Source organism: Mustela nivalis (genome assembly GCF_964662115.1).
Source record: "Mustela nivalis genome assembly, chromosome: 8".
Lineage (NCBI taxonomy): Eukaryota > Metazoa > Chordata > Mammalia > Carnivora > Mustelidae > Mustela > Mustela nivalis.
In genome coordinates, this window is record NC_139027.1 from 38,858,142 (window position 1) to 38,886,010 (window position 27,869).

Genomic DNA, 27,869 nt, shown 5'->3' on the forward strand with positions numbered 1-27,869 from the left:
AAAGGAAAAAATAAAACTATCTCTACTCTCACATGGCATGATCCTATATATAGAAAAATCTCAATCTACAAAAAAACCACAAAACTGCTAGAGCTAATGAAATCAGCGAAGTTGTAGGGTACAAACGCAACACACAAAAATCAGCTGTGTTTCTATACCCCAGCAGTGAACAATCTAAAAAGGAAAATTTTTTAAAATTTCATTTATAATAGAAACCTCTCCAAAAATACCAAAGAATAAATTTAACCAAGAAGGTCAAAGATTATACTGCAAACTATATTATATTGTACTGCAAACTATATTATATTGCAAACTAAAAAATGCTGCTGAAGGAAACTAAAGAAGATTCAAATAAATGGAAAGACATATTGTGTTCATGGATTGTAAAACTTAATATTGTTGATGACAAAACTATCCCAAGCAATCTACAAGTTAAATGCAATCCCATCAAAATTCCAATGGGCTTTTTTGCAGAAATGGAGAAGATGATTCTCCAATTCATACGAAAATATAAGGGGCCCTAAATAGTTAAAACAACATTTTTTTTTAAAGATTTTATTTAGTTTGAGAGCGAGAGAGATCAGAGCAGTAGGGAGGGGCAGGGGGAGAAGCAGATTACCCCCTGAGCAGGGAGCCCTATGCAGGACTGGATCCCAGGACCCTAGGATCATGACCTGAGCCAAAGGCATCCGTTTAACTGACTATGGTACCCATAAAAAACATTTAAAAAGAATAAAAAGAAGAAAGAAGTTGAATAACTCACACTTCCCAATTTTTTTCACACTTCCTGATTTTAAAATTTATTAGAAAGTTACATGTACTATCTCCACAGAGATAGAATCAATAGGAGATTATATATTATATATATATATAATTATATATATATATACACACATATATAGGATACCTGATAAATATATACACACATATATATGTGTGTGTATATATACATACACACACTGTATTATAAGGTTTTGGCTTATGGAATTATGGAGACTGAGAAGTCCTGTAATGCTGTCTGCAAGTTGGATACCCAGGAGAGCAGACAGTGTTGTTTGAAGACCTAAGAGCCTAAGGGCCACTGATGTAAATTCCAGTCAAAGTTCAAAGGTCAGAGAACCAGGAGTGTGGTGTCCCAGCTCAGGCAGATAGGCAGAGGGAGGGCAAATCTAACTTTCCTCCACCTTTTTGTTTTATTCGGGCCCTCAGTGAATTGGAGGATACTCACCCATATTGGGAAAGGCATTGACTTTACTCAGTACACCAATTCAAATGTTAAGCTCTTCCAGAAAGAACGTCACAGACACACCCAGAAATAAAGTTTAATCAGAAACCTGGGCATCTGTGGCCTAACCATGGTGACATAAAATTAACCATCCCATCAGCGATCAAAACAGTGTTCTTCTGGCAAATGAAGTTGGATCCCTACCTCACACCATACGAAAACAAACTCAAAGTGGATCAGCAATGGAAATACAAAAGCTAAAATTATAAAACTCTTAGAAAGACACATCAAAGTAAATATGTATGACCTAGGATTTGGCAATGGATGCTGAGATATGACCCCAAAAGCATGAACAGCAAAAGAAAAAAATACCTAAATGGAACTTCATCAAAATTTAAAAGTTTTGTGCACTAAAGGACATTAAAAGGGAAAAGACAACCAACAGTACAAGAGAAAATATTTGCAAATCGTATATCAGAGAAGGATCTAGTATCTAAAATATATAAAGAGCTTTTATAACTCAATAACAAAAAAGGCAACTCAATTTTTTAAATGAGTAATGAATTTGAATAGCCACACAAAGAAGAGATACAAATGGCCAATAAACACATGAAAAGATGTCTAATGTTAATCCTTTGGGAAACGCAAATTAAAACCACAATGAGATATCACATCACAGCCACTAAGAGGGATATATTAAAAAAAAAAAAGTAACAAGTGTCAGTGAGGATGTGGGAAATTAGAGCCCTCATCCACTATTGGTAGGGATGTAAAATGGAGCAGCTCCATGGAAAACAGTTGGGCAGTTCCTCAAAAAGATAAACATAGGAATACCATACAACAGAGCAATTACACCCCTACGTATATACCTGAGAGAATTGAAAACAAGTACTCAAATATGTATTTGTACAAGAATGTTTATAGCAGTCTTATTCACAACAGCCCAAAGTACAAATAACCCAAATGTCCAGTAATAGGTGACTCTATAAACAAGTCATCTTATATACATACAGCAGAATACTACAACTATAGAAAGGAATGAAGTACTGATACATGCCAAAGCATGGATGAACCTCAAAAACGTTATGCTAAGTGAAGGAAGCCAGACACCAAAGGCCACATATTGTTTGATTCCATTTATATGAGATGTCTGAATAGGTAAATCCTGAGAGACCAGGTGAAGATTTGAGGAGGGGGAAGTATAACGTGACTACATAATGGGTACAGAGATTTCTTTTGGGGAGACAAAAGTGTTTTTGAGCTAGATAGAAGTAGGTGCTGGTTGCATGACAATGTGAAGACCACTGGATGGTACCCTTTAAAATGGTTAACCTTATGTTATGTGAATTTCATTTCAATTAAGGAGGAAAAAAAGCTTACACTAGACACCAGGGCTGTCTGCCTTGTGTATGCTCAGCCTCACACTTGCTCATGGAAACAAGGAGAATTTGAGGGAGACTCTGGCCTCTGGCTGGGCTGAAGGAACAGCCCTTCCTCCTTCACAAGGGTGCGCCCTTCGGGGCAGGATCTGGGTGTTTTTTGTTTTGTTTTGTTTTGTTTTGCTTTGTTTTAATTAGTTTCAGAGGTACAATTTAGTGATTCATCAGTTGCATAGAACACCCAGTGCTCATCACAACACGTGCCCTCCTTAATGCCCATCACCCAGTTACCCCATCCCCCCTTCCAGCAACCCTCAGTTTGCTTCCTACAGTTCAGCATCTCTTACAGTTTGTCTCCCTCTCAGTTTTCATCTTATTTTATTTTTCCCTTCCTTCCCCTATGTTCATCTGTTTTGTTTCTTAAATTCCATAGACGAGTGAAATATTATGGTACTTGTCTTTCTCTAACTGGCTTATTTTGCTTAGCGTAATACCCTCTAGTTCCAGCCACATGGTTGCGAATAGCAAGATTTCATTTTTTTGATGGCTGAATAATATTCCATTGTGTATGTATGTATATATGTATCTATATACACCACATCTTCATTATCCTTTCATCTGTTGATGGACATCTGGGCACTTTCCATAGTTTGGCTATTGTGGACATGCTGCTATAAACATTTGGGAGCACGTGCCCCTTCAGATCACTACATTTGAATCTTTGGGGTAAATACCCAGTAGTGCAATTGCTGGGTGGTAGGGTAACTCTATTTTTAACTTTTTGAGGAATCTCTGTACTGTCTTCCAGAGTGGCTACACAAGCTTGCATTCCCACCAACAGTATAAGAGGGTTCCCCTTTCTCTGCATCCTTGTCAACACCTGTCATTTCCTGACTTGTTCATTTTAGCCAATCTGACCAGTGTGATATGGTATCTCACTGGTTTTGATTTGTATTTCCCTGATGTTGAGTGATGTGATATATTTTTTTTTTCATGTGTCTGTTGGCCATTTGTACATCTTCTTCAGAGAAATGTCTGCTCATGTCTTCTCAGGACAAGGCCTCAGTCTTGGTCACTCTAGGCACCACTGAGCCGGAGGGCCTCTCCAAAAGAAAAGAAGTTTAAAACTAAACAAAACAAAGGCAGAGGGCAGAGTAGGTGGACGCAAGACGGAAGAGAAAAGATTGACCACAATTAGGGTCCAGCCCCATCCTTCACGTCTGTGGGACCTTGAGGATCCTGACTTCTCTGAGTCTCAGTGGCCTCAACTGTCGCGGGGAGTCCTGACCCTGCCAGGGCAGGACACGATCACATACGTGCCATTGTTTGGCGCTGGACAGCAGTGTCACCTCCTCCCCGGAAAGCAAAGCGGAAGGTTCTAGCGTGCTCTTTGGAAAGGCACCCGAGACCTTGGAAATGCGGGGAGAATGAGGGCGCAGAGCTTGCCAACCTCACACCGGACTCCCTCCCCTCCCCCGCCCCGTCCGGTCCTTCCCACCCCTCCTCCCTCAACTCACCCCAGCTGCGCTGCCCCGCCCCGCTCCCCACCCACTGCCAGCCTGGACGGTCTCAGCAGCGTGCGGCGGGGACCAGGTGTCGCCGGGGCGTGCCAAGATGCAGCCGGGGCTCTGGCTCCTCCTGGCCGCGCAGCTCACAGGTAAGCCCGGGAGACTCGCGGGGCGCGCGCGGTTGGAGCGGGTGGTCTGCCCTGGCCCCGAGAAGAGCCTGAGCCCTAGAGTTTAGAAAAGGCTGTCCTGGCGGGATGCAGAGCCCAGAGGCCAGGGCTGTGGGGGTCCCTGGGAGGAGGCGCAGCAGGCACAGACCCTGAGGGTGGAGAAGAAATTCACACGCCCCCCCCCCCCCCCCCCGCCGTCTTTATCCAGGGATCCCTGGAGCCCCTGGAGCTCCCCCAAAAGCCTGGAGCAGGGAGAAGAGAGGAGGGAGGGAGGCAGGGAGAAGGGTAAGGATTTAAGAAAGAAGAAAAGAGAAAGGGGAAGGAGGTACAGAGAGGAGGGGAAAAATCCACCCTTGTCTAGGGTTCCCACAGCGATGTGCCCCGGAAAGGGTTCCAGAAGCTCAGTTCTGGTTTTGATGTCCTGTACTTGGCCCAGGGTTTTGTCAACACATTTTTGATACTTCCGGGGAAGTACTTGCACAATCTGCCGAACACCAGGCTACTGCCCCTTCTGGGACAGGTGTGGCAGAGGACTCCCTAAGGGGTCCCCTGTCTCCCCAGCACTCCCTGGCTTGTATGTGCTGTGTGGCAGGGTTCCCGGAACCAATCATCGGTGCTGGAGTTGGAATGTTGCAGTCTGCATGTAGCAAGGAAGTACCCCCTCATAAGCCCAACAAGACTGCCACTTGGAAGAAGCCTCAAACTGCCCACTAACCTGTGATGGATTGCTGTCTTCCCCAGAAAGCCCAAAGCTGGTTATCCTGCTGACCGTGACAAGGTCTGCTAGGCCCCTGCTCTGACCCAGTGAGCTCAACCACATCTGCAGTAGAAACAAGTCCAGGCCATTCAAACCTAGTGGTTATTACTGATCTTTTAAGAAATAGCAGGTCCCTCTGAGTGTGGAATCACCGGGAGAGGTCAGATGAATACCATGAGACTGCATGGGTAGTGAGGCCCGGCTCTGAGTCTGGCACAGATACGGGGGTTGGCCACGGCCGGGTATTCAGCCTCCGGGGACAGAGGAAAGAGACCAGGGTATGTCACTTAGCAAGCCTGCGTGTCAGGACACAGGAAGGGGAACATACACACAAAGCCCCAGGTCCTTTTGGGGCCCCTTGACCCCTTAAGGAGTCACATCTAGGGATGCCTGGGTGGCTCAGTTGGTTAAGAGGCTGCCTTCAGCTCAGGTCATGATCCCAGCATCCTGGAATCAAGTCCCACATCAGGCTCTTTGCTGGGCAGAGAGCCTGCTTCTCCTTCTGCCTCTACCTGCCTCTCTGTCTGCCTGTGCTAGCTCACTCTCCCTCTCTCTCTCTCTGACAAATAAATAAATAAATGAATAATCTTAAAAAAAAAAAAAGGAGTCACTTCTGGGTTTTCTTGCAGGAATTTCAGGAGTCTGCGTATTTGCAGACCCACTGTGTGCAGAGGGGGACAGGCTAGCCACTCAGGAGAGGATCCCAGGTCTCCTCGATTCAGGGAGTGGCTCAAAGTCAGGTTGTGGGGCCCCAGACCTGGGTTTGAGTCTGGATCCACCACATATGGGCTATATGACCTTGAGCATGTCCTTAACTTGCCTGAGCCTCTCTTTCCTCACGTGTAAAATGGGTGTAGAACAGGACCTGTTGAGGATTAAATGACATAATGCATGCGCCACGCTGGGCACAGTTCAGTAAAGATGGGCAGCATCGTCTCTTATTATCGCCCCCAAGATATCAGTGACCCCCAAAGCAGTGAAGAAGCTCTACTCTGCTGAAAAGGCAGAATGGTGTTTAGGGAGAAAAGAGAAGAGCCAGCAGACACATGGGTACCAGGTACCATGTCATTCTTGATGCACGCAGAAGCTTGGAGTGGCCTGTAAGTGGAGTCAAAAAGCTTACGTTTGTGGCCTGCTATGGGACCATGAATCAGCCTGAGACACAAGCTTCGGCAGGATTGTGACTCTAGGCCGCTGCCTCAGTAGGCCAGCTCCCCTTGGGTACACACACACTCTCTCTCTCTCACACACACACACACACACTCCCTCTAGACTCCTGTGCCCTCCATGCCTTGCAGTTCCTGGGTCTCTGCCCCATCTGTAGGATTTCCCTTCCCCCCACAGCTAAAATGGAAGGCTCACCAGGTCAGATTCAGTGTGTAGGACTTGGCTGTGAAGGATCCATTCAACTCTTTCCTAAAATGTCATCTGCTGCCTGTAACAACTTGGTGTGGGACATGGAGACAATGATATACCAATGGACAGCACTTTACAGTTTGCAGTGCGTTTTCTTGGACATCCTCACCCTCTCAAGCAAGCAGGACAGTGGCTCCCAGCTGCCCTGATCTTAAAGGGCAGAGGCGGACTCCTTGAATTCCTGCAATCCCTCTGCTGGCGGGGGGCAGAGCTGGGTTCAAGACTGGGTCTTAGAGTTCTGGTCCGGTTCTCCATGAACAAGGCCCTCTTCGTCAGTGCTTCCCATCTTGAGACTAAAATGAAATCCCAGGACTATTCTGGGGTGTCTGTCCTTCCCTTTGGGAATGGGGATCCAGTGACCTAGCACATGCTACGCTGAGAATTGAGTGGCACCTGTGGCAATAGTGAGTTCCTCTTGCTTGAGCAGGTCTTACAGAAAGGGTGGCTGGCCCTCTTTTAGATTGGCCAGGCCAGTCCCCAGGCTCTGCCTCTATGTGGGGATCCTTCGGGCTGCCTGAGTCTTCTCTACCTGCTTAGAGCCTGTAAAGGTCTGTCCAGAGAGTGGCAGCAGGACAAGGTGAAAGACAGCTGGCTTTGACTTCAGACCTGGAATCTTTGAGTTTGAATCCCAGGTCACTTACTAACTGTTGGTGGGACTTGAAACAAGTAACTCCATGCCTCAGTTTCCTCATCTGTGTCATGGGTGGGGGGATCCCCAAATAAGTTTCAGGTTGGATTAAGATCATTCACACAAAAAACCAGGCATATAAGCTTGCAAGCAATACATGGGAGCTCTCTCCCCATCCCCTCGGTCAAACTGGCCATAAGAAACACCTGCCTTGCAGATGGTCCCCTGGGATGTAGGTGCTCGAGCTCTGAGTCCGGGAGCCACCAGTGGCATTTATCATAGCCCCTGGCTCCTGCAACTGGGGTGGCTGGGCAAACATGCTTATGATCTCTGTGCCTTCTGCTTCTCCTAGTTCTCCATGGCAGCTCAGTGCTGCTGCAGACCCCGCCGTCCTTAATGATTCAGACCGACAAGACAGTGATGATGTCCTGTGAAGCCACAACCTCCCGCACTAGCACGGGCATCTTCTGGCTGAGACAGCGCCAGGCTCCAAGCCCAGACAGTCACTATGAGTTCCTGGCCGTCTGGGATTCCCGAAAAGGGATTGTGTATGGCCAAAAGGTGAAGCAAGAGAAGCTGACTGTGTTTCTGGATGCCGGCCGGTCCATTCTCAAACTAACTAGCGTGGAGCCTGCAGACAGTGGTATCTACTTCTGCATGACCATCGGGAGCCCTGAGCTGAACTTCGGGAAGGGAACTCAGCTGAGCGTGGGTAAGAATCTAGCTCAATGCTACTGATGAGCGTGGAACACCTGCTGGGTGTTGGGTGCTGGGTGCGTGCCAGGCGAGGGAGCTGCCTCTGCTCTCAGCAAGCCCCACTCTGCCAGAGAGGATGTCAGCCAGGAGCAGTAGCCCATAGCTGGTAGGAGTACACTTACCCAGGGCCAAGCAGAAGCAGGGGATTTACGGAGTCATTTCACTTCCCACTGCCCTCTACTCTGGGAGGTAAGAAGCGGATACCTATTGCAGGTGGGTTGCTTAGAAGCATTGCTGTTTCTTTTGGGGACAAGGCAGTGCTGTCCTTCAGCCACACCAGGCCTACATGAGGCTCTGCCTAGATTGGGCTCAGTTCCCAAACCTGACAGTGGTCTCAGAAATTCCCACCAAGAGTGCACACCAGGAAAAGAAGGTCCTCGCTCCCTGGACATGCCCAGTGAGAGCATTTCTAGGGCCGGCGGATGCTCTTACATACTGAATGGAGGGGCCTGTGGCTCAAACCTATGCCCAGAGGTACAGGGAGGAAGGAGACTGGACCCCAGGCCTAGCTGCAAATTCTGCTGTACTTTCACTGTGTGCCTTTGCACTGGTCCCTCTGCTCCCTGGGCCTCAGGTTTCCCGTCTGTTTCATGGGGCTGCCGTTGGCCTCCACAACACCCTCCAACCCCAAGAAGCTGCAGTTCTGAGAATTAAGTTCAGCACACCCCATAGAAATAAGTCACGGATGTGCTTTAAAAGTTCCTAATGCCATGTTAAAAAAGTAAAAAGAAACCAGCAGAATTATTTTAAATACTACATTATTAACCGATTTATCAACAAGATCATCATTTTAACTTGTAATCCATTTAAAAATTATTACTGAAATATTTTGCATACTCAGTGTTCGATGTGTTTCTTACACACGGCAACCCTCCAGTGAGACTGGCCAGTGGCACAGGGGCAGGTGGTCGCACTCTTGGACAGCGAGGAGTAAGCTCTGGGAGATGTCAGGCAATTGTGGCAGAAATTCTCAAAGACCTGCACCTGGCTTTAGCCCTTTCCCCATGTTAGCCTCTGGCCGGCTGACCCCCTGCGCTCCTCCCACTGTCCTGCTTCCCTCTCACCTGGGTTCTTCTCAGGCTGGGGACTGAAGAGTGACAAGGGGACACCCCCCACCCCCCGGGAATTGTACCACTCAGAATGGGAAGACACAGGGACAGCTGGGACAGCAGCACAATTAGGAAGACAGAAACAGAGGGAAGCTGCTGCTGCTGTCCCTTCTCACCAGTTTTGCGTCTTCAGTCAGGAGGTAGGGGTGAGGGTTAGCCCTCGGGGCGAGAAGCCCAGGCATCCTCAGCAGGGTGTCAGCTGATTCCTGTACTGAAAATTGGGCTTTGGGGGGTTTGGGGTTTTGGTTTAGTTTATTGTTTTTGTCTCTACAAATTTTCCCACAAATTTACCCACATTTTCCCACTCGTGAGATTTTGGGGTCTAGGAAAGATAGATGATGAAATAAACAAAACGGGCTTCTAGAAGCTTCCCCTCCACCTCCACCACCACCCACTCATGCCTGGCTTTGATATTTCCAAACCCTTCATGCTGCCCAGCTCTCTGAGAATAGCAGACCCTTCCCAAAACATGTGCCCGCAACTGCGTCATCTGGCCAGAATTCGGGTGTCCAGAGCCACACCCTGCCCCTCCTGCCGGAGGCCAGCACATACTGAAGGAGGAAGGTCGAGTAGTAAAGAAAGTATCTGGAGAAAGATAGGGCCTTTGGGGTGCCGCTTAACCATACCATGGGCTCAAAAGTCCTCTCCTTTTCAAAGAGGAGAGAAGTGGGGAGATTTGAATGGGGGGTGCAGGGGGAGTCAGGAGTCATCAAGGGGGTCCAGCTCTGGGCAAGAGGAAATTAAAATGGAACGAGACTCCCCACAAACCTCTCATCAGACCCAGGCCCCTGAACCCAGCCAAGACATGCGAGGCCTTAGAGAGTTGGCTCCCCTGGAGGCTTCCCGCTGACCGAGAGACCTCTGTGCCTCCTTGTGTATGAAGTAAAGGGAACAGACCCTTCCAGGGCCATCGGGAGGAACAGAGGAAACATACTGGCCCACCCTGGGAGCACCGTAGCTGGTGTCCTTTTCCCCCTTACCTTAGTTTCCCTCAGCATTCCCATGGCTGAGGGCCTTGACCTGATGTGCCTAACTTTTTGTCAGAAGGCACTGGCACCTGAGTCAGGGCAGCGGCGTGAGAGCCCAGAGTCGGGGTCTCTTGGCTCAGATCCTGGCAGTGCTGTTTAAGGCTTTCTGAACTTTTTTAATTTTTTTAAAGATTTTATTTATTTATTTGACAGAGATCACAAGCAGGCAGAGAGGCAGGCAGAGAGAGAGAGAGGAGGAAGCAGGCTCCGCGCCGAGCAGAGAGCCCAATGTGGGACTCCATCCCAGGACCCTGGAATCATGACCCGTGCCGAAGGCAGAGGCTTTAACCCACTGAGCCACCCAGGCGCCCCAAGGCTTTCTGAACTTTGGACACACTATTTCAGTTCTCTGAGCCTAGGCCTCCTCGGGGATAAGACGGGGGTACTAGTGCCTGACCCAAAGTTGTTGGTTTCAATAAACATAAGCCGCAGCACTTGGCTGTGCCCCTAACACGTGGTGGGATTTAGCAGGGGCCCATTCTGGTGAGCTGGTTCTTCCCAGAAACCTCACGAAGCCAGCAGAAGAGGGCATGTTATCTCCACTTTCTGGGGGACACTCAGGCCAGCGAGGGTCCAGACTGTCCACTTTTTATATGGAAGATTGGCCAGCCCTGAAATGACCATTTTGCGGGTGGCCTCTCCCTATCACCTTGATGCTAAAGTTTAAATTTATGGGATCACCATCTTCCCCCTCCTACCATTTTGCAGAAAGTCATGGCAGTGAAACATCTTTGCTCACCTCCCAGAGACAAGGGATGGATTCAGCAGTATCTAGTGCTCACACCATTCCTGGCACCCCAAAGCCTCCAGTACCTCCTTTGGCTCTGTGTGCTTGTCCCCCTGCCCTGCCCCAATGCATCAGAGTGTGACCCTGGATTAGAACGAAAGAGAGGAGTGGCCCACCCAAGAATCAGGAGAGGGGTCGGGGGTCCAGGCAGGTTCTTTGCACTGTGGGGCCTCAGGGCCTCAGGGCCAGCCCCTCACATCGCTGCTGGACTAGAGGTCCTTCCAGCTCCGGTACTAGATGATTTGTAAAGACACTTATCAAGGAAAGAAAATCCCCACTGCAACCTGCCCAGTGTTGTACATATGGGAAAGGGCACCCATTTCCATTCTATGAGCTTCCTCCAACTTAGGAGTTGGCAGGTTGGCTGAGGGGCTGGTCTTGTCAAGGTTTCGGGGACTCTGGCTTCCCCTCAAGGTCTTCAGCCAGGGGAAGCCTGCTGTGGCCAGGGGGAGCGCAATTCACTGGGCCTGCTGTCTTCTTTAATTCTCATGACACTCCCGAGAAGGAACTGGGAGTCATCTTTATTTCAATAGATGGGGAAACTGAGGCACGGAAAAGTGATAGGAGTTGCTCCAAGTCACACAGCAGTTAATCAGGACTGCTGGGGCTCTGTTCAGGACCATGTAGATGCAGAGCCCCTCTCTTTTCTGGACACCAAAGCAGCCCCCTGCCTAGGCTCTCAGATAGGTCTGAGAGTTGGGGAAACACCTAGAAAATTCTATTGCTCTATAAGCTTGGAGCCCTGCAGCAACCCAGGGAACAGTCACAGGGGCTTTAGCACCTGGAGGGAAGACATGAGATTTTAACTTGTGTCTTGCTTACTTTCTGTAGTTGATGTCCTTCCCACCACTGCCCAGCCCACCAAGAAGACCACCACGAAGAAAAGGTGCCGGCCCCCAAGGCCAGTGACCCAGAAGGGTGAGTTCTCCCAGCTTCCTGGACCCACCAGAAGCACAGCAGGATGCCTGCCTTCCTCCCTTCCCTTCTTTCCTTCCTTCCATAAGCCCTTTCCATGTGTGGACTCTGGCCCGTTTCTCTGGCTCCAGCCAAGCTGGGCTCAGAAGGGAAGTCGAGTATGACCACAGTGCTGCCCTCCAGCAGCTCACAGTCTAGTAGGGGACACGCTTACAAATCATCACAGGGCAAAGCCTGTGTCCCCCCAAAAACCTGCACACCATATGCCTAGCAGCATTATTCATAATGGTCAAAAAGTCGAAACTCAGAAGTCCACCAGCTGATGCATAGATGAGTTAAATTTTGAATATCCGTACAATGGAGTACTATTTGGCCATAATAGACAGTGCGTTACTGATGCAAGCAGCAGGATGGATGAACCTTGAAAATATTACACAGTGAAAGAAGCCAGATGCAAAAGATCCTGTATTATGGGATCCCAGAATATGACATTTCAAAGAGACAGAAAGTAGGTTAGTGGTTGCCTAAAACTGGGGGGTTGGAAAGGAATGGGGAGTGATCGTGAAAGGGTCCAGGATTTTTTGGGGGGTGAGATGAAAATGTTCTAAAATTAGATTGTGGCGACTGATGGTTGCACAACTCTGTGAATATACAAAAAACCATTAAATTACACACTTGGAGCAGGCGAACTCTCTATGTAAAATCCATCTCAGTAAAGCTGTTAGCAACCAAAAATACCGAACCAGAAGGACCAGAACTTTAAACTTTCTCAGTTCGGATGCTTACCAGAGGACCTAACACACAGCACGTGCTAATATATATTTGTTAATGAGTGAACAAGCTGTGTGTCTGTGCTGTAAGCACCAGACGCGGCAGATGGAGACGTGCATGCGCGCACGCCACACGCACACACACACACGCGTGCACACACTTCCCTTGAACCATCAGCCCACTGTGTTTCTGGAAAAATACTTAACCTCTGTCCCACAAAAGATACTGATGACAAACAGAAGGTGTCATCTGCTCCTACCCATAGGACGAATGGCAGGGAAACCACCACACTAGAGCTGCCTGGCACTCCTGGGGTTTCCCGGTCTTAAATATGTTAAGTAACAGAAGGAGCCCGAGGACAGGCATCTAGTGGGATTCAGGCGATGAGCACAGGAAGCCACCCCATGGGGTCACAGTAATAAAGGAAGTCAGAACCCGGACACAGAAGGGCACAGTCTTGGGGAGCATAAAGGTGGAGATAGAATGACCTCATTGTATAAAGCATCTATGCCCCACAACTTTACCTAAAGGATTTTGGGTAGTTCATAACAGAAAATGACACAAAGGCAAACAGCAGGGCCACGAAGTTGAGGGTGACTCTAGAGAAGCAGGGAAGCCAGCTGCACCAGAGGGAACACTTGCACAAAACCAGATAACTTGCACAAACCCCTGCCCCTCTATGGCGGCATGAAGAAACTACCCCAGGCGCTGGGTTCCAGAGCCTTCATCCCAGGGTTAAATTCTAGAGGAAAGCCGCTCTGTTCATCCTTCTCTAAGGACTGCTGAGCAGTTCTGAATTCTCTAACACTTCTGTTGGGGCACCTGGGTGGCTCAGTGGGTTAAGTGTCTGTCTCCGGCTCAGGTCATGGCCTCAGGGTCCTGGGATCAAGCCCTGCATTGGGCTCTCTACTCAGCAGGGAGCCTGCTTCCCCCTCTCTCTATGCCTGCCTCTCTGCCTACTTGTGATCTCTCTCTCTCTCTCTCTTTGTCAAATAAATAAATAAAATCTTAAAAAAAAAACACTTCTGTAAGTGATGAGGACAAAGCTCTTTGAAGTTCTTACATCATTTCTTACATGGATCCTCAGTTAAGTCCCAGGGCAAATATGCAAGTCCAGCATTAGTAGGTTATTAAGAATAACCAGGATGAGTGTGAAGGTGGCCAAGTGGGGTCTGGGAGAGAAGTAGGTGGGGTTGCTTTTGGGGATGGGGGCTGTGGGACAGGGTACCCCAGTGGTAAGTCAGCCAGACTTAGGTGTGGGTCCCTGTCTACCACTGTCTGTACTGTGTGCCCTTGGGCAGGTGACTCAGCCTCTCTGAACCTCTTTCTTCATCTGTAACATCAGGATGTTTTCCTGGCATGATTGAATGAGGTGTTGTACATAAGGCACTCATCTTGAGGGGGGCACCCAGCTGGAGCTCAAAGTTTGTCATCATGAATGAAACCACATGGCCACCCTGGGGAAGGGCCTGCTCCAGAAGGCTTTGGGCTGTCCCTTGAGATGACACTGAGAGGAACGGCTGGTGACCTCTAGGCTTCAGGGAACTGTGAAAACCGAGCAAGGCAAGAAAAGTCAGGCCAGATCCTACAAGTAGCCAACACATGAAAATAGGGTGACGCTAACAAATCATCAAGGACTGGAAGTGACGTATCATGTTAAACCACGACACTAGGGAAAATCAAACACTTTGATAATATCGAGGGTCAGCCAGGTGCACAGCTGGTAGTTAGGAGGGCAAATTGGTGCTGGCTTTTTGGAAGGCACTTCACAGGGTCTGGCAACTTTAGGCGGACATAGGCAATAGTTTGGCCATTCCTTTTGTCTTTCTTTCTTTTTTTTTTTTTTTTTAAGATTTTACTTATTTACTTGTCAGGGATAGAGGGAGAGCGAGCGAGCACAGGCAGACAGAGAGGCAGGCAGAGGCAGAGGGAGAAGCAGGCTCCCTGCTGAGCAAGGAGCCCGATATGGGACTCGATCCCAGGACGCCGGGATCATGACCTGAGCCGAAGGCAGCCGCTTAACCAACTGAACCACCCAGGCGTCCCTGGCCATTCCTGTTTTCAATATCTGCCTCGGGCAGGCTCCTACTTTAGGAAGAATGTACCAGGGGCTTCTCTGGGGTTTTTCGTAAAAGCAAAACATAGGAAGCAAACAAAATGCCCATCCGAGGACCAAGTAATCCATGATACATCCAAACTGCAAAGGTGACTCTGCTAGAAAAAGTATGTGCTGAGGTATTATTTAAAAAGATTTCTCTTATTTCTTCTTAGAGAGAGGTGGAGGGAGGGGCAGAGCAAGAGGGAGAGAGCGTCTCCAGCAGGCTCCGCGCTGAGCGTAGAGCCTGCTGCGGGTCTCACTGTCATGACCCCGGCCTGAGCTGAAACCAAGAGTCAGACACTCAACTGACTGCCCCCCCCCGGGGGCCCCCAATCTATTTAAGTGAAGAAAAAAATGGTTTGCCAAATAATTTGTACAATATAAGTCACTGTGTGCTTTAAAAAAAAAAAAACAAACCTGTATGTGTCTGTGTAAATGATGCATGTGTAAACACAAAGAGAAAAGTACCAAATTAACCATAGCATGTTTGTTTCTGTTTTTTTCCTGTGAGGGGTCTAGTTTGCCAAGGAGCTCTCTAGCCATATACTCGAATCTTTTACAATGAAAATATATTCAGCTGTCTCTTGTGTAGTTAAAATAAGAGCTTTAAAAATAAATAGTAAAAATCTCTTTACCAGGCATGAAAATTATCTCCTTTGAACATAAGTAGCTCCTGAGCTTAATTGATTTTTTAAAAGAGTGATGTAGGACACAACATTTTCCGTGTAAAATTATCTCAGTGTGTTTCAAGTACCTAGAAAGAAAGACGAGAAGAATATGCAAAAAAAAAAAAAAGTGGCATTCCCTGGGAGGTGGGATTTCTGGTTGATTTTTCCCTCTTTGTATTTTTATGTGCTCGCCTCAGATGTTCAGTGAGTGTGTCTTTTCCAGGCCCGTCCTGTGGCCCTGTCACCCTCGGGCTCCTGGTGGCCGGAGTCCTGCTTCTGCTGGTGTCCTTGGGAGTGGCCATCCACCTACACCGTAAGTGGTGCCCTCTTGGACCACTGTGGTCCAAGCTTTTGCTGTTGGAGATGTCCCTAAGCATCCTTCCTTCTCTAGGGAAGGGAGACAGATAGCAGAAGTTTATACCCATCCCCAACCCATGGAAGCCGCGGAGGTGATTTGTGGCCTGATGCCACGCTGCAGGGATCAGAGACCATGCCGTCCCTAGAGTCAGACCTGGGCTTGAAGCCAACCCCACTATTTGCCGATCTAGGGGCCTTGGGCGTGTACCCTGGCCTCTCTGAGCCTCAACTACCCCATTCAGGAGTAACAATGTTACTCACCTTCCAGGGTTGCTGTTGGTAAAGTCCTGCCCAGAGGTCCCAACCTGGAGTTTAAGCTCAGTCAGAGGGAATTCCCATGAACACTCAGGATGGAATCAGAACACAGAAGACATGGCACTGGGGTTTGGGTTATGTTCCCAGAAGCTCGGACTTCTCCTCCTTTGTGAGACTGCAGGGAGACTGAAGATGACTGTCTCTCGGCCACTCTGGAGACGAGATCATCTCCTGCTCTGGGCTCCTAGTCTTTAGCAGAAAAGGGGGAGCTGCAGGGAAAGCCCACATGGCAGCCCAAGAGCCCCGGACCCTACCCCTGGCCTTTCTGCTCACCTGTGTCACCACGAGCAACTCACTGACCCTCTCTGGGCTTCTATAAAATAGGGGAGGGTGGCTCGCAGGGGCATGGACTTGATCAGTGACTCTTTTTTAGGTCATAGACCCCTTTAAACTTGTGATAGCAAGTACAGACCCTCTCCCCCAAAAAATGTGTCATGTGAACATTTTTATGTAACATTGCCATTCACGGAAGGATCCATGTGTCCCCATTAAAGTTCAGTGGTCTGCAAAACTTTTCCATCAAGGATCTTGTTAATAAAAACTTGTTAAATTATGAACCCCAGCTGCAAATAGACCGGAAGTTAACTCTTAAACTCTAACTGCAAATAGGTGTATTTATTTCATATAGTAAGTATGTTATTAAATGTGTTTCGTAACTGAAAAGTAATAAAAGATGAGATAGACCTGTAGATAGACATGCCCTCACTTCTTTCCCGCATCCCGGTGGGAAAAGTTGTGATTCCTCTAGCTCGAGACCACCTGTCTGCACAGCTCTCCATTCCCGACCTGCTGCGAAGGACAAACTGGCATGTTTAAGGGCACACAGGCTGGAGTAGATTCACTGAGTTCAAATTCTGGCTTTACTGCTTACTAGCTGCAAAACTTTGGGCAAGTAACTCTGTGCCATGCATGCTCTGGGACTCAGTTTCCCCATATACCCAGTGGAGAAACTAAGAGGAGTCGTCACAGGTTTGCTGTGAGCCTGGCGCCAGAAAAGAGGTCTGAGGTGCTGTTTTCCCCCCTCCTCTCCCTCCTCGCTCTCTGAGGCTGGGTGTCGGCACCCCACAGCCCACACCAACCCGCGTTCTTGTTTTCTTCTTCTTCCAGGCCTGCGGAGGAGAGCCCGGCTCCGTCTCCTGAAACAGTAAGTACTTAGGGCCCCAGAAAAGTGCCGGTGATGCGGCCCTGGGTATGGTATCGGCCCCTGCTGCTGCCACAGCCTCTACCTGCAGGAGCCAAAGCCAGACCGCAACCCCACCTGCAAAAAAATCTTAGACTGTATAAATAGAGGGAGCCGTAGAGTTCAGGAAGAGAGATCATCTGAACAAATGAACATTCTGGGTATTTCAAGCACGGACTTAGCTCTTAGAAATGATCACAGTCAACTCTTGCAAGCATAGAATGCAGGAGGATACACCAAACCCTTGCCCACACAGCATTTCATTTGACTTGGACCTGCAAGGATATAGGAGGGTTATTGTTACAGACTAGTTGAACGACTTGCTCAGAGCATTTGGGTTAGGAAAGAGCAGGACTGGATTGGAGGCCAAGGCAGTTCACTGCTTCCTTCCTTACTGGTGTGGGGCGTCCGGGCAGCCTGGGTACCTAGAGTTGGCAGAATGAAAGGCTGAGTCACACAGACATGGAAGCTAAAAAGCACTAGATCACAAGTAGGTAGAGAGGCAGGCAGAGAGAGAGAGGAGGAAGCAGGCTCCCTGCTAAGCAGAGCCCGACGTGGGGCTCGATCCCAGGACCCTGAGATCATGACCTGAGCTGAAGGCAGAGGCTTCAACCCACTGAGCCACCCAGGCGCCCCTTAGCCCTTTATTTTAACTTGTTCCCTGGTGATTTGATGCCAGTTTTATGGGATTTCATGCTCTGGCAAACCCAGGGGTGCTGAGGATCCACTGAGGTGGGGAAGGAGCTGGGGGTGGTCACGGGGGGCCGCGAGCTCCCTCACCCTCTGCTCACAGTACTGCCTCATGGACCACCTGTAGTTACACTTGCTTAAGAGAAATCATTTGAACAAAAGGGTTTGTGGCTAAAACAAAGTTTGGAAATCACGTCTAGTTTTGCTACCATGATCCAGGTGTGGGCAAAGGAGTCCATGGGCCCCACAGATCAGCTCTTCTGAACTCAAACTTCGATTTGGAGCAGACGCTCCCCAGCCCGAAGCGGAGTCTGGAAAATCTTCCCATCAGCAAGCCATATTCTTCTGGCCCCTGAGTGTACATTTGTGACTAGCTTCTCTTAGAAGGTCCTGCAGGAAGTAACACTATTCAAAGCTAGAGGGCTTTGGGCTTTGTTTTTTGAGCTTCTTAACATTTTTTTTAATGACTAAGTTGGACCCTAAGAACAGACTAACGGAAAAACTCCTGGCCTGGGCTCCTTACTGGAAATACAGCCCTGGATCCTCACCTGTTATTTGTCTTTGTTACAAGAAATGCATATCATTTCCCTAAAAATCAGTGGTGTCTCAACTTGCTGTTGCTTTCAGGTTTTATAAATAAGCAAAAAATTTGCTTTTGGGGTCCTGCTACAAAAATGCATTGGTCAGTAAGAAGCAACATCTGGAAAAATGAGAGAGAAGGGCCACGTTCAACTCACTCCACTGTGGAGATTTCACGGACCTGCTGAAGTTGCCTGCTTTTAACTATTGCAAGCGCTCTCTGTGGGCCTCACGCATGGGAGCAACTTGTTAGTTGGTCATCGGGAATCACAGAGAGAAGGCTTCAGAGCCCCCCAAAAGCTTCCTGCAACTCGGAGTTGGGAGGCACCCTGGAGGATGGAGTAGAAAATGCCGCCGTGACACCACTTCCAGCTCCCGAACTCCCCTGGGCTGGGCTGGGGCTTTTATATTGGCCCCCTTCTCTCCAGTTGCTTTGCCCCAAAGGGGCAGTGACATGGAGTCCTGAGTCTCTCATGGGATGGCCCAGGATGGCTCCTCCTTGGCCTTGCCAGGCTGGGGCTGACTGTCCTCATTGAGAGCCCCAGAGACCAGCCCCAGCTTGGAAACCAGCTTTCTGTGAAAGGTGGACCTGACTCCTGCGGTTACTCCAGCCTCTGGGGATGTTCTTTTGGGTCTGAGGACTTGTGGCTTTGAGAATGGGAAGTCACTTTATCTCCTATCAGGAATCCCCCCACCCCTTTCACTTCTGCCCTCCCATGGCTTGTAAATTTCTCTGTCACTTTCTGTTCTTTTTATGAAAATGTCTTGGTTGTAAAAATAAAGCCCTGAATAAAAGATGCAAATGGGTCCTGTGATGGAAAAGCACAAAGCCCATCTGTACGGTAAAGATCTTGACGCTCAGCTGAAAAGAAATAACAAGGATAAAATGTGCCCGTGCTCATTTGCCCCTGTGACATGCTGTCGTCCGTGTTGTAGGCTCAAGGAGAGTCTCACAGGTTGGGAAGCACCCCAGCACCCAGCGCCAAGCAGTAGGGGCCCCAGGGCTGACCTCTGGCCGTTCCAAGCCACCTTCACTATACCTGTTTGGTTCTACTGAGTGGAACCCCAGGGAGTCCTAGCCACAGACTGCTGACCTTGTACTAAAGAAAAGGTGAGAGGCATAGGGTCTCTCTCTCTCAGCTTTGATGGGGAAAGCAAATGCTAGGGGGAAATGCTGAGCTGGAAGAGGGAGTTGAGACGAGGATCAGATCTCGTGGCTTCTGAAAAAGCCCGGGGTGGGGACCTGATCTTAGTTCCCCTCCCTGGGCTTTCACAGTGTAAAAGCTACTGAGCCAAAAATGAGTGCAGCCTTAGGCTGAGTTAACAGAAGCATCAGGCCAAGGGAGAACAGAGCCCCCACGTGCTTTTCCTGGTCTGCTGGGAGGGGCCCTTGATGAAGGGCAGTGGCAAACCAGGCTCTGCTCAGAAGTTCTGGCAGCCACAGAAAACAGGAAAGGAAAGATGGGTCGAGGGGAGAGGGCATCTGAGATGCTGCCTGTGGAGTGAAGGGTGCAGAACTAGGCGTGGTGGGTGGGAGTTAGAAGGTGTTGGTGCAAGAGGTTCTTGAGAAAAGCAAATGCTCTCTGCCCATCAGCTGTGAGGACGACTGGACAAGCTGCCTGCCAGGTTCCCAGGGAGAGGGGAAGGAGCCCAAGCGGCCCCGGCCAGACTCCTCTCAGGTTCATGTTTAAGGTGGGCTTCTTGCTCTGAGACATCCCATTTAGTGATAAGAGACTAAAGCCCAGGAGTGTCTGGGCGGCTCAGTCGGTTAAGTATCTGCCTTCAACTCAGGTCTTGATCCTGAGTCCTAGGATGCAGCCCATCCCCCTGCTCATCAGGGAGTCTGCTTCTCCCTGCCCCTGTTCCGGCCCCTTCCCCTGCTCAGGCTGGCTTCCTCTCTCTGTCCCTCACACATTCTCTCTCTCTCTAATATAAATAAATAAAATATTTTTTTAAAAAAAGATAGAAACTAAGCCCAGAGGCGCAGCCTGCCTTCCCTACAGGCTCACACCCAGGCCACAGCGGAAGTAAGAACAGGCCTCCAGGCCCCTCTCCCCGCTTCTGTCTCGGCTATATAGCAGCATCTCCCTATTGCTGTCTTTGCGATCACATTTAGTTGTTTGCAGATTCACATGGGGGTAAGGTTGGGGGACCAGGGCTGGGGAAGGGGGGCAAGGGGGGCGCACCTCCGTCTCTTTTCTGTGCCGCAGGCACCTGCTACAGCTTGGTCTGCCCAGAGAGCTAGAGCAGGCTTGGCTGCCAGCAGCAGGGGTTGCGGTGAAGAGGTCTGCACCCGGCACCTGACTTTTGTTTTGAAGAAGGAACTGAGCATCTACTACTTTCTGGAGGTCCATCATGGCAAAATATTTTTTTAAAGAATTTTTAAGCCTAGCTATCTTTTGACTAGTAATTTCATCTCTAGGCAATTATCTTTAACACACACACACACACACACACACACACCTCAAAGTTACATGCACAAATACCCATCAGATTAGTTTTTGTCATCCTACTTATTAGCCAAAAATTGGAAGTAATCCAAATGTCCATCAGAAAAAGATCAATAAAAGAAAGAAAAAGACAGATCAGTTGTGATACAAGGGAATCCATGCAGCTGTTAGGGAATGAGTGAGACCCATGCATCCTGGCTTTCCATGACACTTACTACACCTGCATGTGCTTGAACATCTGTATTGATTATCCTCATTTTAAATGCAATATATGGCCACCATTAAAATTCAAGCACAGTAAATGCAGGCAAAGCAAATACACATTAAAGTCAGGATATGGTTACCCTTATTGCAAGGTTGCTCAGTAGGAGGGAATATGAAGTTTGGGGGGGTGCCGTGTCCTGTCCCCTGTCAGGGGGCTGCTTCCATGTGTGTGTTCAGTTTGTGGAAATCACTGAGCTGTATGCTCATGGTATGCCAACTCTCATATGTACGAATGGAAATAGATAGAGATTATACTCCAACAAAGACATGTTTTGTATATCTAAGTACAGAACATTGCGGAAATATGCAAAATTGGCATTAAAATTTTCTTGCCCTCCCAGATTTTTCCTGCATGTGTTCTTTTAAACAGAAGTCAAAATCTTATAAAATGTAATACGTAATACCTAAGATATAGTATATAAAAAAAATCAAATCTTATTATTCTGCAAATTTGATTTTTTTTTCTCTAGTAATATATCAATGCCTCTAAATATATTTGTATATGCATAGAAGAAGGTCTGGAAGGGTATACTCCAAGCTGTTAATGGTAGTGACTCTGGGGAATTTCCACTTCTGCCTTGTACATTTCTGTGTTGTGTGAATTTTTACAGCAATCGTGTGACTTTTATAATTGGGGGTAAAAATAATTTGGAAAAAAAGAAACAGTCTCTTTTTAAAAAGAGGCTCTGATCGTCATACTATTAAAAAATTGGAATCCGCTCCAGTAGCCATCAATGAGAGATTTGTTCATAAGTCATGATTTTTAAAAATCTGAGCAATGGAAATCATGTGATGCATGTGGGGGCTGCTGGACAGCAGGGCCTAAGTCTCCAGTCATGCAAACGTGAGCAAGCTCCCGTAACATCTGCGGGCCTCCGTTCCGTCCTGTGCAGCAGCAGTCTCTGTCTCTCTGCCTTACTGTGGGGCATGCAGATAGGAGGGTCTGAGACCAGTGCTGGTTGCCCCAGTCGGCCCTCCTCTCAGCGGGAAGCAAGGGTAGCCAATTCTAGGTGCCAGCCTGCAGGTGCAGCACCCAACAGCACAAGTTCAAAGGAAGAAGGGGGCTCCTCCACCACCCCCTCCCTTTCATCCTTACTCATCCCCACCCCTGCCCCCACAGCTTGTGTCTCTCTACCTGTAGGAAGTGGGCAACTTGTTTTCACAAAGTGATCCCCGGTCCTGTGTGGGCTGCAGAGCTGATCGAATCTACCACCCAGTCAAAGGAAAAGAGAGAAAGAGCCCTGTCTTCAGAGGCCTTTCCAGGTGTGGAGGACCAAAGAGATTTCCTCCACCACTTCTTGGGAAACCTCCCCAGATGCGTCACTCACACTCCTAGCTGACTGTGACTCACGGGTTCCTGGAGACCCGCGGGCTATCTAACTGGGTGCCTCAGCCCAAACAGAAGGAAGCCACGTCCCCCAACACCAAATCAGTTTGGGATTCACAGACACATGCCTGTCCCCTGCCCCCGGAGCGGGGCTGGGGGGTGGGGGAGTTCTTGTTATGCTGAACGCCTAAGGGCTGAAAAAGGACTCTATTCCTGCACAGTTTCGTGGGCTTTCCTGGATCCTGTTTTCTCCCCCTCGTTAAATACCTTTTATGTGCAAGTACCCATCTTGAGCTTAGCTTGGGCTTCAGAATTTGAAAAAAAAGTCCATGTTTCCTTTCATATATATATATATATTTTTTAAGATTTTATTTATTTATTTGCAATTGAGAGCATGCGCAGTGGACGGGCACAGGGAGAGGCAGAGTCCTGGCTGAGCAAAAAGTCCGATGTGGGACTTGATCCCAGGACCCCAGAATCATGACCTGAGCCAAAGGAAGATGCTTAACTGACTGAGACATCCAGGTGTCCCTTTTCATATATATATATATATATATTTTAAAGATTTATTTATTTGACAGAGAGAAATCACAAGTAGACAGAGAGGCAGCCAGAGAGAGAGAGAGAGGGAAGCAGGCTCCCGGCTGAGCAGAGAGCCCGATGCGGGACTCGATCCCAAGACCCTGAGATCATGACCTGAGCCGAAGGCAGCGGCTTAATCCACTGAGCCACCCAGGCGCCCCTTCATATATTTTTAATTGCAGACTGTCTCCCGCCCTGTCCCCTTTGACAAGCGAGCTCATCACCTGCCTGCTCTCCGAGGTTAGTCCTCGTCTTCTTCAGGCTTCTCCATGACAGTTCGAAGGTATTTATTCCGGGCAGCTTCTATGTGTCCTGCTGGCCCTGCGCTGGGACTGGGGGAACCAGAACAGACACAGCCTGGCCTCCCGGATCCCTCCTTACTGGCCAGTCCCTGATCTTCTGGGGGGGACCAAGGCCTGTGGGAGACCTCTGGCCCCGTCCTGCCTCCCACATACACAGTCAGCATTCCTGAGCCTCGAAACCAGAATCTAGATGAATAAAAGAGGAAGCAAGAAGCCCATTTGCTGAGCTAGGAACACAGCCTACCCTTGGCACCCCCTCAGCCTTCTCCGCCGGCTCCCCCACCCAGCCTATCTGGGCCCTGAGGTTGTGAGGACTAGACTTAGCCACACTTCTCAGTGTTTGCTTTGACAGGTACAGTCAACCAACACCTTGGAGACCATATGCCCGACAAACTAGTGACTAACTGAGCACCTATAGAGTTCTTGGCACCAATGATGCCTTCAACAGAAGTGTCTGTTCTGTAACTCCATAGGCTCAAAGCATCATGGGGGACATAGACACAGGCCCGGCACTTGTGTGACTCCAAGAGCGAGTACCCTCAGCGACCCAACCTTGTGCCAGTCCTGGACGGATGGTAAACGGGTGAACAGGCAAATACCCAGGTGATGTTAACACAAGCAGAAGGCACGAGTTGCCACCCGACAAAAAGTGCTCGGCTGGGGGCAGAGTATGAGGCCTTTCACAGTAGATTTTGTGGAGGTCTCTGCGGTTGGGTGGGGACAAAGTTAAGAGGGGAAGATTTAAAGTGTTGGTGGGGAGGCGGAGGCCCATCTTCCCCAACACAGCCCTCCACAGCCCCCCGTCAGCATCCTGTGGGCCAAAAGCTGGTTGCCTGGCTAGACTTGCTGTCTAGGTCTAGCCTCGGGCCAGCTTTTGGCCCACAGGATGCTGAAGGGGCTAGGCCAGGCCAAAGGGAGGCCGTGGCTCCTGTTCCTCTGCCCTCTACCCTCACTCCACCCTGGGGTTCTGCCATGCCTGGGGAGCCAGGGAGGCCTAAGGAGCAGAGAGCCATGGGAGGCTCACCCAGCACAAATGAGAGGACTGGCCCAAGCCTCTGGGTAAGCAGGGCAAGACAAGTTGGGGGTGAGATGGGCCTTCCTTCTAGCCCACCGTTTTCCCCACCGCCACGCTAACACTTCTGGTTTGGGACGAGGACAGAGGACGACTTTCACAAGGCAAGCAGGCCTTCGTGGAAACCCTTCCCTAGGGCACACTCAGAGCCAACCTGGCCAGAAACTCAGCCTCCCTTCTCTCATGGCCGACCTTGAGGCATTGGGGTTGAAGGAGGAGAAAAGGCAGGCTCACTGGGGCTCTGATGGGAGCCAGAGCTTGCTAACCGTTCTCCACATCTTCTCGGGCAGCTGTGGAGCTTAGCAGTGGAAGAGGGTGACACTGTTGGGATTTAATCTGTGCCTCTTCAGAAGGAGTGAGCCCCTGTGTGTTTGCCTCGTAGATGGTTCCTGATTATTGTGCCCCACAGGGCCTTTCAGGGGACAGCTGTCCCACAGTTGAGCCTGGACAGCCGCGGCTGATGTTAACTCCAAACCTCCGCACTCTCCTCCCTGCCCTGAGATAAATGAAGCCCTCTGAGTGTGTCTGCGTGTTCAAGAGAGGACAGTTGATTCACAAGGTCTCATCTGTCCTGCCATGACCTCTACACCAGTTTCATCTCCAGACAATGGGTGGTGACTAGGTCAAGGTTAAGATTACATTTTCCAGGAAAATGGAAATCTGTCATTTGCATCCAGATGTCCCTGGGTAGGTGAAAACAGTCAGAGTGACAGCCCTCAGTGCGGAGAGGACGTGGACAAGGGCACTCACGGGTGGTATCACAAGACACTACAGCTGGTGGTATCACAAGACACTACAGCTGTTTCCCTTTTGGAAAAAATGGTTTGGAAGTATCTAGTAACGTCTAATATAAATCATATATTCTACCCCAACAATCCAGGGAATACACCCCCATAAAGTAATTATTGCAAAAGAGTAAGTATACTTACACGTTTCTATACTTATACATTTCTCTTGAGACAAATAAAAACTGGAAACAACCCCCAGTTCATCGATACGCAATTACCAAATAAAATGTGATCTGTACATGCCCTAAAATAACATCACATGGCCATCAAAAGAATGACTCAAGACAATGATTTCGTGAGATTGCCAGGAATCCCTAGGGAGGAAAAGGTGGAAAAGGACGAAAATTCTCCTTCAAAGCAGAATTTGAAACATGAGCCTATTTTTTGTAAAGCAAGTGATCACCCACGGAAAACCATGTACATGTCTCAGGCTGAGGGTACACGAGCCTATGATTATGCAAATGTCACCGTAGAAGGAGATGCGTCTCACCGCCCATACTGGGCATGAGCGCTGGACAGCAAATATTCCCCTGGAAAAGGAACCAGCTTTCCTGAAGTAAGGATATATCGAAACAAAAGAATTCCTCCTTTTTTTCCTATTCATTAACTTGATTGCTAAAGTTCAATTTTATAATACTCTGAAAAGCACCTAAGAATCAATATTTTTATTCATTAGCACACTCCCTAATTTCAAAAGGGACTTGGGGCACGTGACACAGCTACACACACAAAGGGAACAGTACAAGAAGACAAAGCAGCAATGGAATGGGGGAGTGGGGACAAAGCGGTGGCATCCGGGTGGCGACAGCATCTGTCAGTGTTCAACACACATTTCCTACTCTAGCTGAGCCATTGGTAGGTACCACATGAAGACTTGATGGTACCATGCCCTTCACCTTGCTTGATGTGTTATCACCTCTTTCTATTTTTAGTTTTCCAGTCACTCCAGGTAATTTATTTTCTCCTCTCTATTTGCCTAAAATTGCCACTTACCACCCCAGAGCCACTGTGCTGCTCTGGCTGTGGGTTCGTGTGTCACCACCTGGCTGCCTGGTCGGTTATGTGAGAGCACGCAATTGCCACTCGTTCAGACTTTTTTTTTCACAGAGGTAGAATTTGTACAGTAGCTAGACCTATTGTCCGTTCCTATACTTCAAAAAAGTGGCATTTCAAGCATAGGTACAATGAGGTCATTGATTTACTTGGGCATGACCCTGTGGATCATTTTATTTATTTGTTTGTTATTTAACTAATTTCTTGAAAAGCACGAGATAATACTTCCTTCTTCTCCCCAGACTCTTGGTTTTTAATTTTTTTCTCAGGGTCCTAGAACTTGGCTGGTTTCTCAAAGCGTCAGAATCCCAGAAGCGGATCTTCAGTTTTTACTGTGACCCCCTCCTGCTGCTCTTTTCTCCTCCCCCAACACCCGTCCCTTCCGCCCCAAGCCCTCCCCCGCACCCCACCCAGCGAGGGAAGGGGAGCTGCAGTTTTCCCACAGGCTTTGTTACTGGTCACCAAGGTTTTGAATTCTGGATTCCTCTGTCCTCACAGTAATGTCCTGTGTTTCCCATCCTTAGGTCCTAGCAGAGGGAAAAAATGCAGAGATAGAGGAATGTGACTGATCCAGCTTTTTGGAATCAAGGTTTTCTTTCTCAAAGGCAAAAGCCTCTTCCTCCCAATAAGGTTATCAGCTACTAGACACATATGGACCAATTTACAATCACTGATTCTAATAATTAAAATGAGAATAGAACCCACTAGAATATTTGGAGTGCATGACACCAGTAGCATTTACATTCAAGGGGAAATAATGGATTATATAATAAAGGATTAACATAATAAAGCGATTACTGGTTAGCTACTTGAAAAAAAAATTAAGTTTTCACACTTCACATCTTACGTGGAAAGAGAGTCTAGGTGTCTTAAATAAGTGAATACTTTAAAAAAATATACTGAAAGCAAGATACTAGGAGGTCAGTAATTGAGTGGATAATAAACTAATAAAAATAAATTTGAACTTGTTTCTAATACAGATCAGAACTGTTTAAACAACAAATTTTTAAAAGGAATGCATTTTTTAAAAGGCAATCTACCAGATAGATTATCCCAAATATAATATTTCAGATAGATGAGAGTACTGATAATGGTGCCACCATTGCAAAGGGCAATTTGGTAACAGGTATCAAAAGCCTTAGAGTTACGACTCTTTTTTGACCCAGTAAATCCTCTTCTATCAATCTATCATGGAAAGGTTACTATGAGTGTGCAACAGAATTATAGCGACAAAAATTCGAGGCTCGATCTCATGACCCCGAGATGATGACCTGAGCCTAAGTCAAGAGTTGGAAGCATAACCAACTGAGGCACCCAGGTGCCTATAACTTTTTTAACATTTTTTAAGAGATTTTATTTATTTATTTGACAGAGAGAGAACACAAGTAGGCAGAGAGGGAAGCAGAGAGAGAAGAGGAAGCATGTTCCCTGCTGAGCAGAGAGCCCAGTGTGGGGCTCGATCCCGGGACCCCGAGACCATGACCTGAGCTGAAGGCAGAGGCTTAACCCACTGAGCCACCCAGGTGCCCCACCCATAACTTTTTTAAAACAGTAATTCCTTCCTTGTCACATTCTCCTCATATATATATATATATTTTTTTTTCAAAATTGAAACTGCTTTATAGTTTTGTCTGGCTGTACATGTAACACAGAGATGCGAGTAATCCACACGCATGAACACGAAAGTAAAAGTCATCT

General features: G+C 48.2%; 1 protein-coding gene across 1 annotated transcript; it reads left to right on the plus strand.

Moving 5' to 3' along the window:
* The first annotated feature begins 3,938 nt into the window (after positions 1 to 3,938).
* On the plus strand, positions 3,939 to 19,130 carry CD8B (CD8 subunit beta). Its single transcript, XM_082743764.1, has 6 exons — positions 3,939 to 4,261; positions 7,433 to 7,792; positions 11,592 to 11,678; positions 15,436 to 15,525; positions 16,992 to 17,028; positions 18,382 to 19,130. The coding sequence occupies exons 1-6, from the start codon at positions 4,219 to 4,221 to the stop codon at positions 18,392 to 18,394; spliced, it is 630 nt and encodes a 209-aa protein (XP_082599890.1). The 5' UTR covers positions 3,939 to 4,218; the 3' UTR covers positions 18,395 to 19,130.
* Positions 19,131 to 27,869: the final 8,739 nt, after the last annotated feature.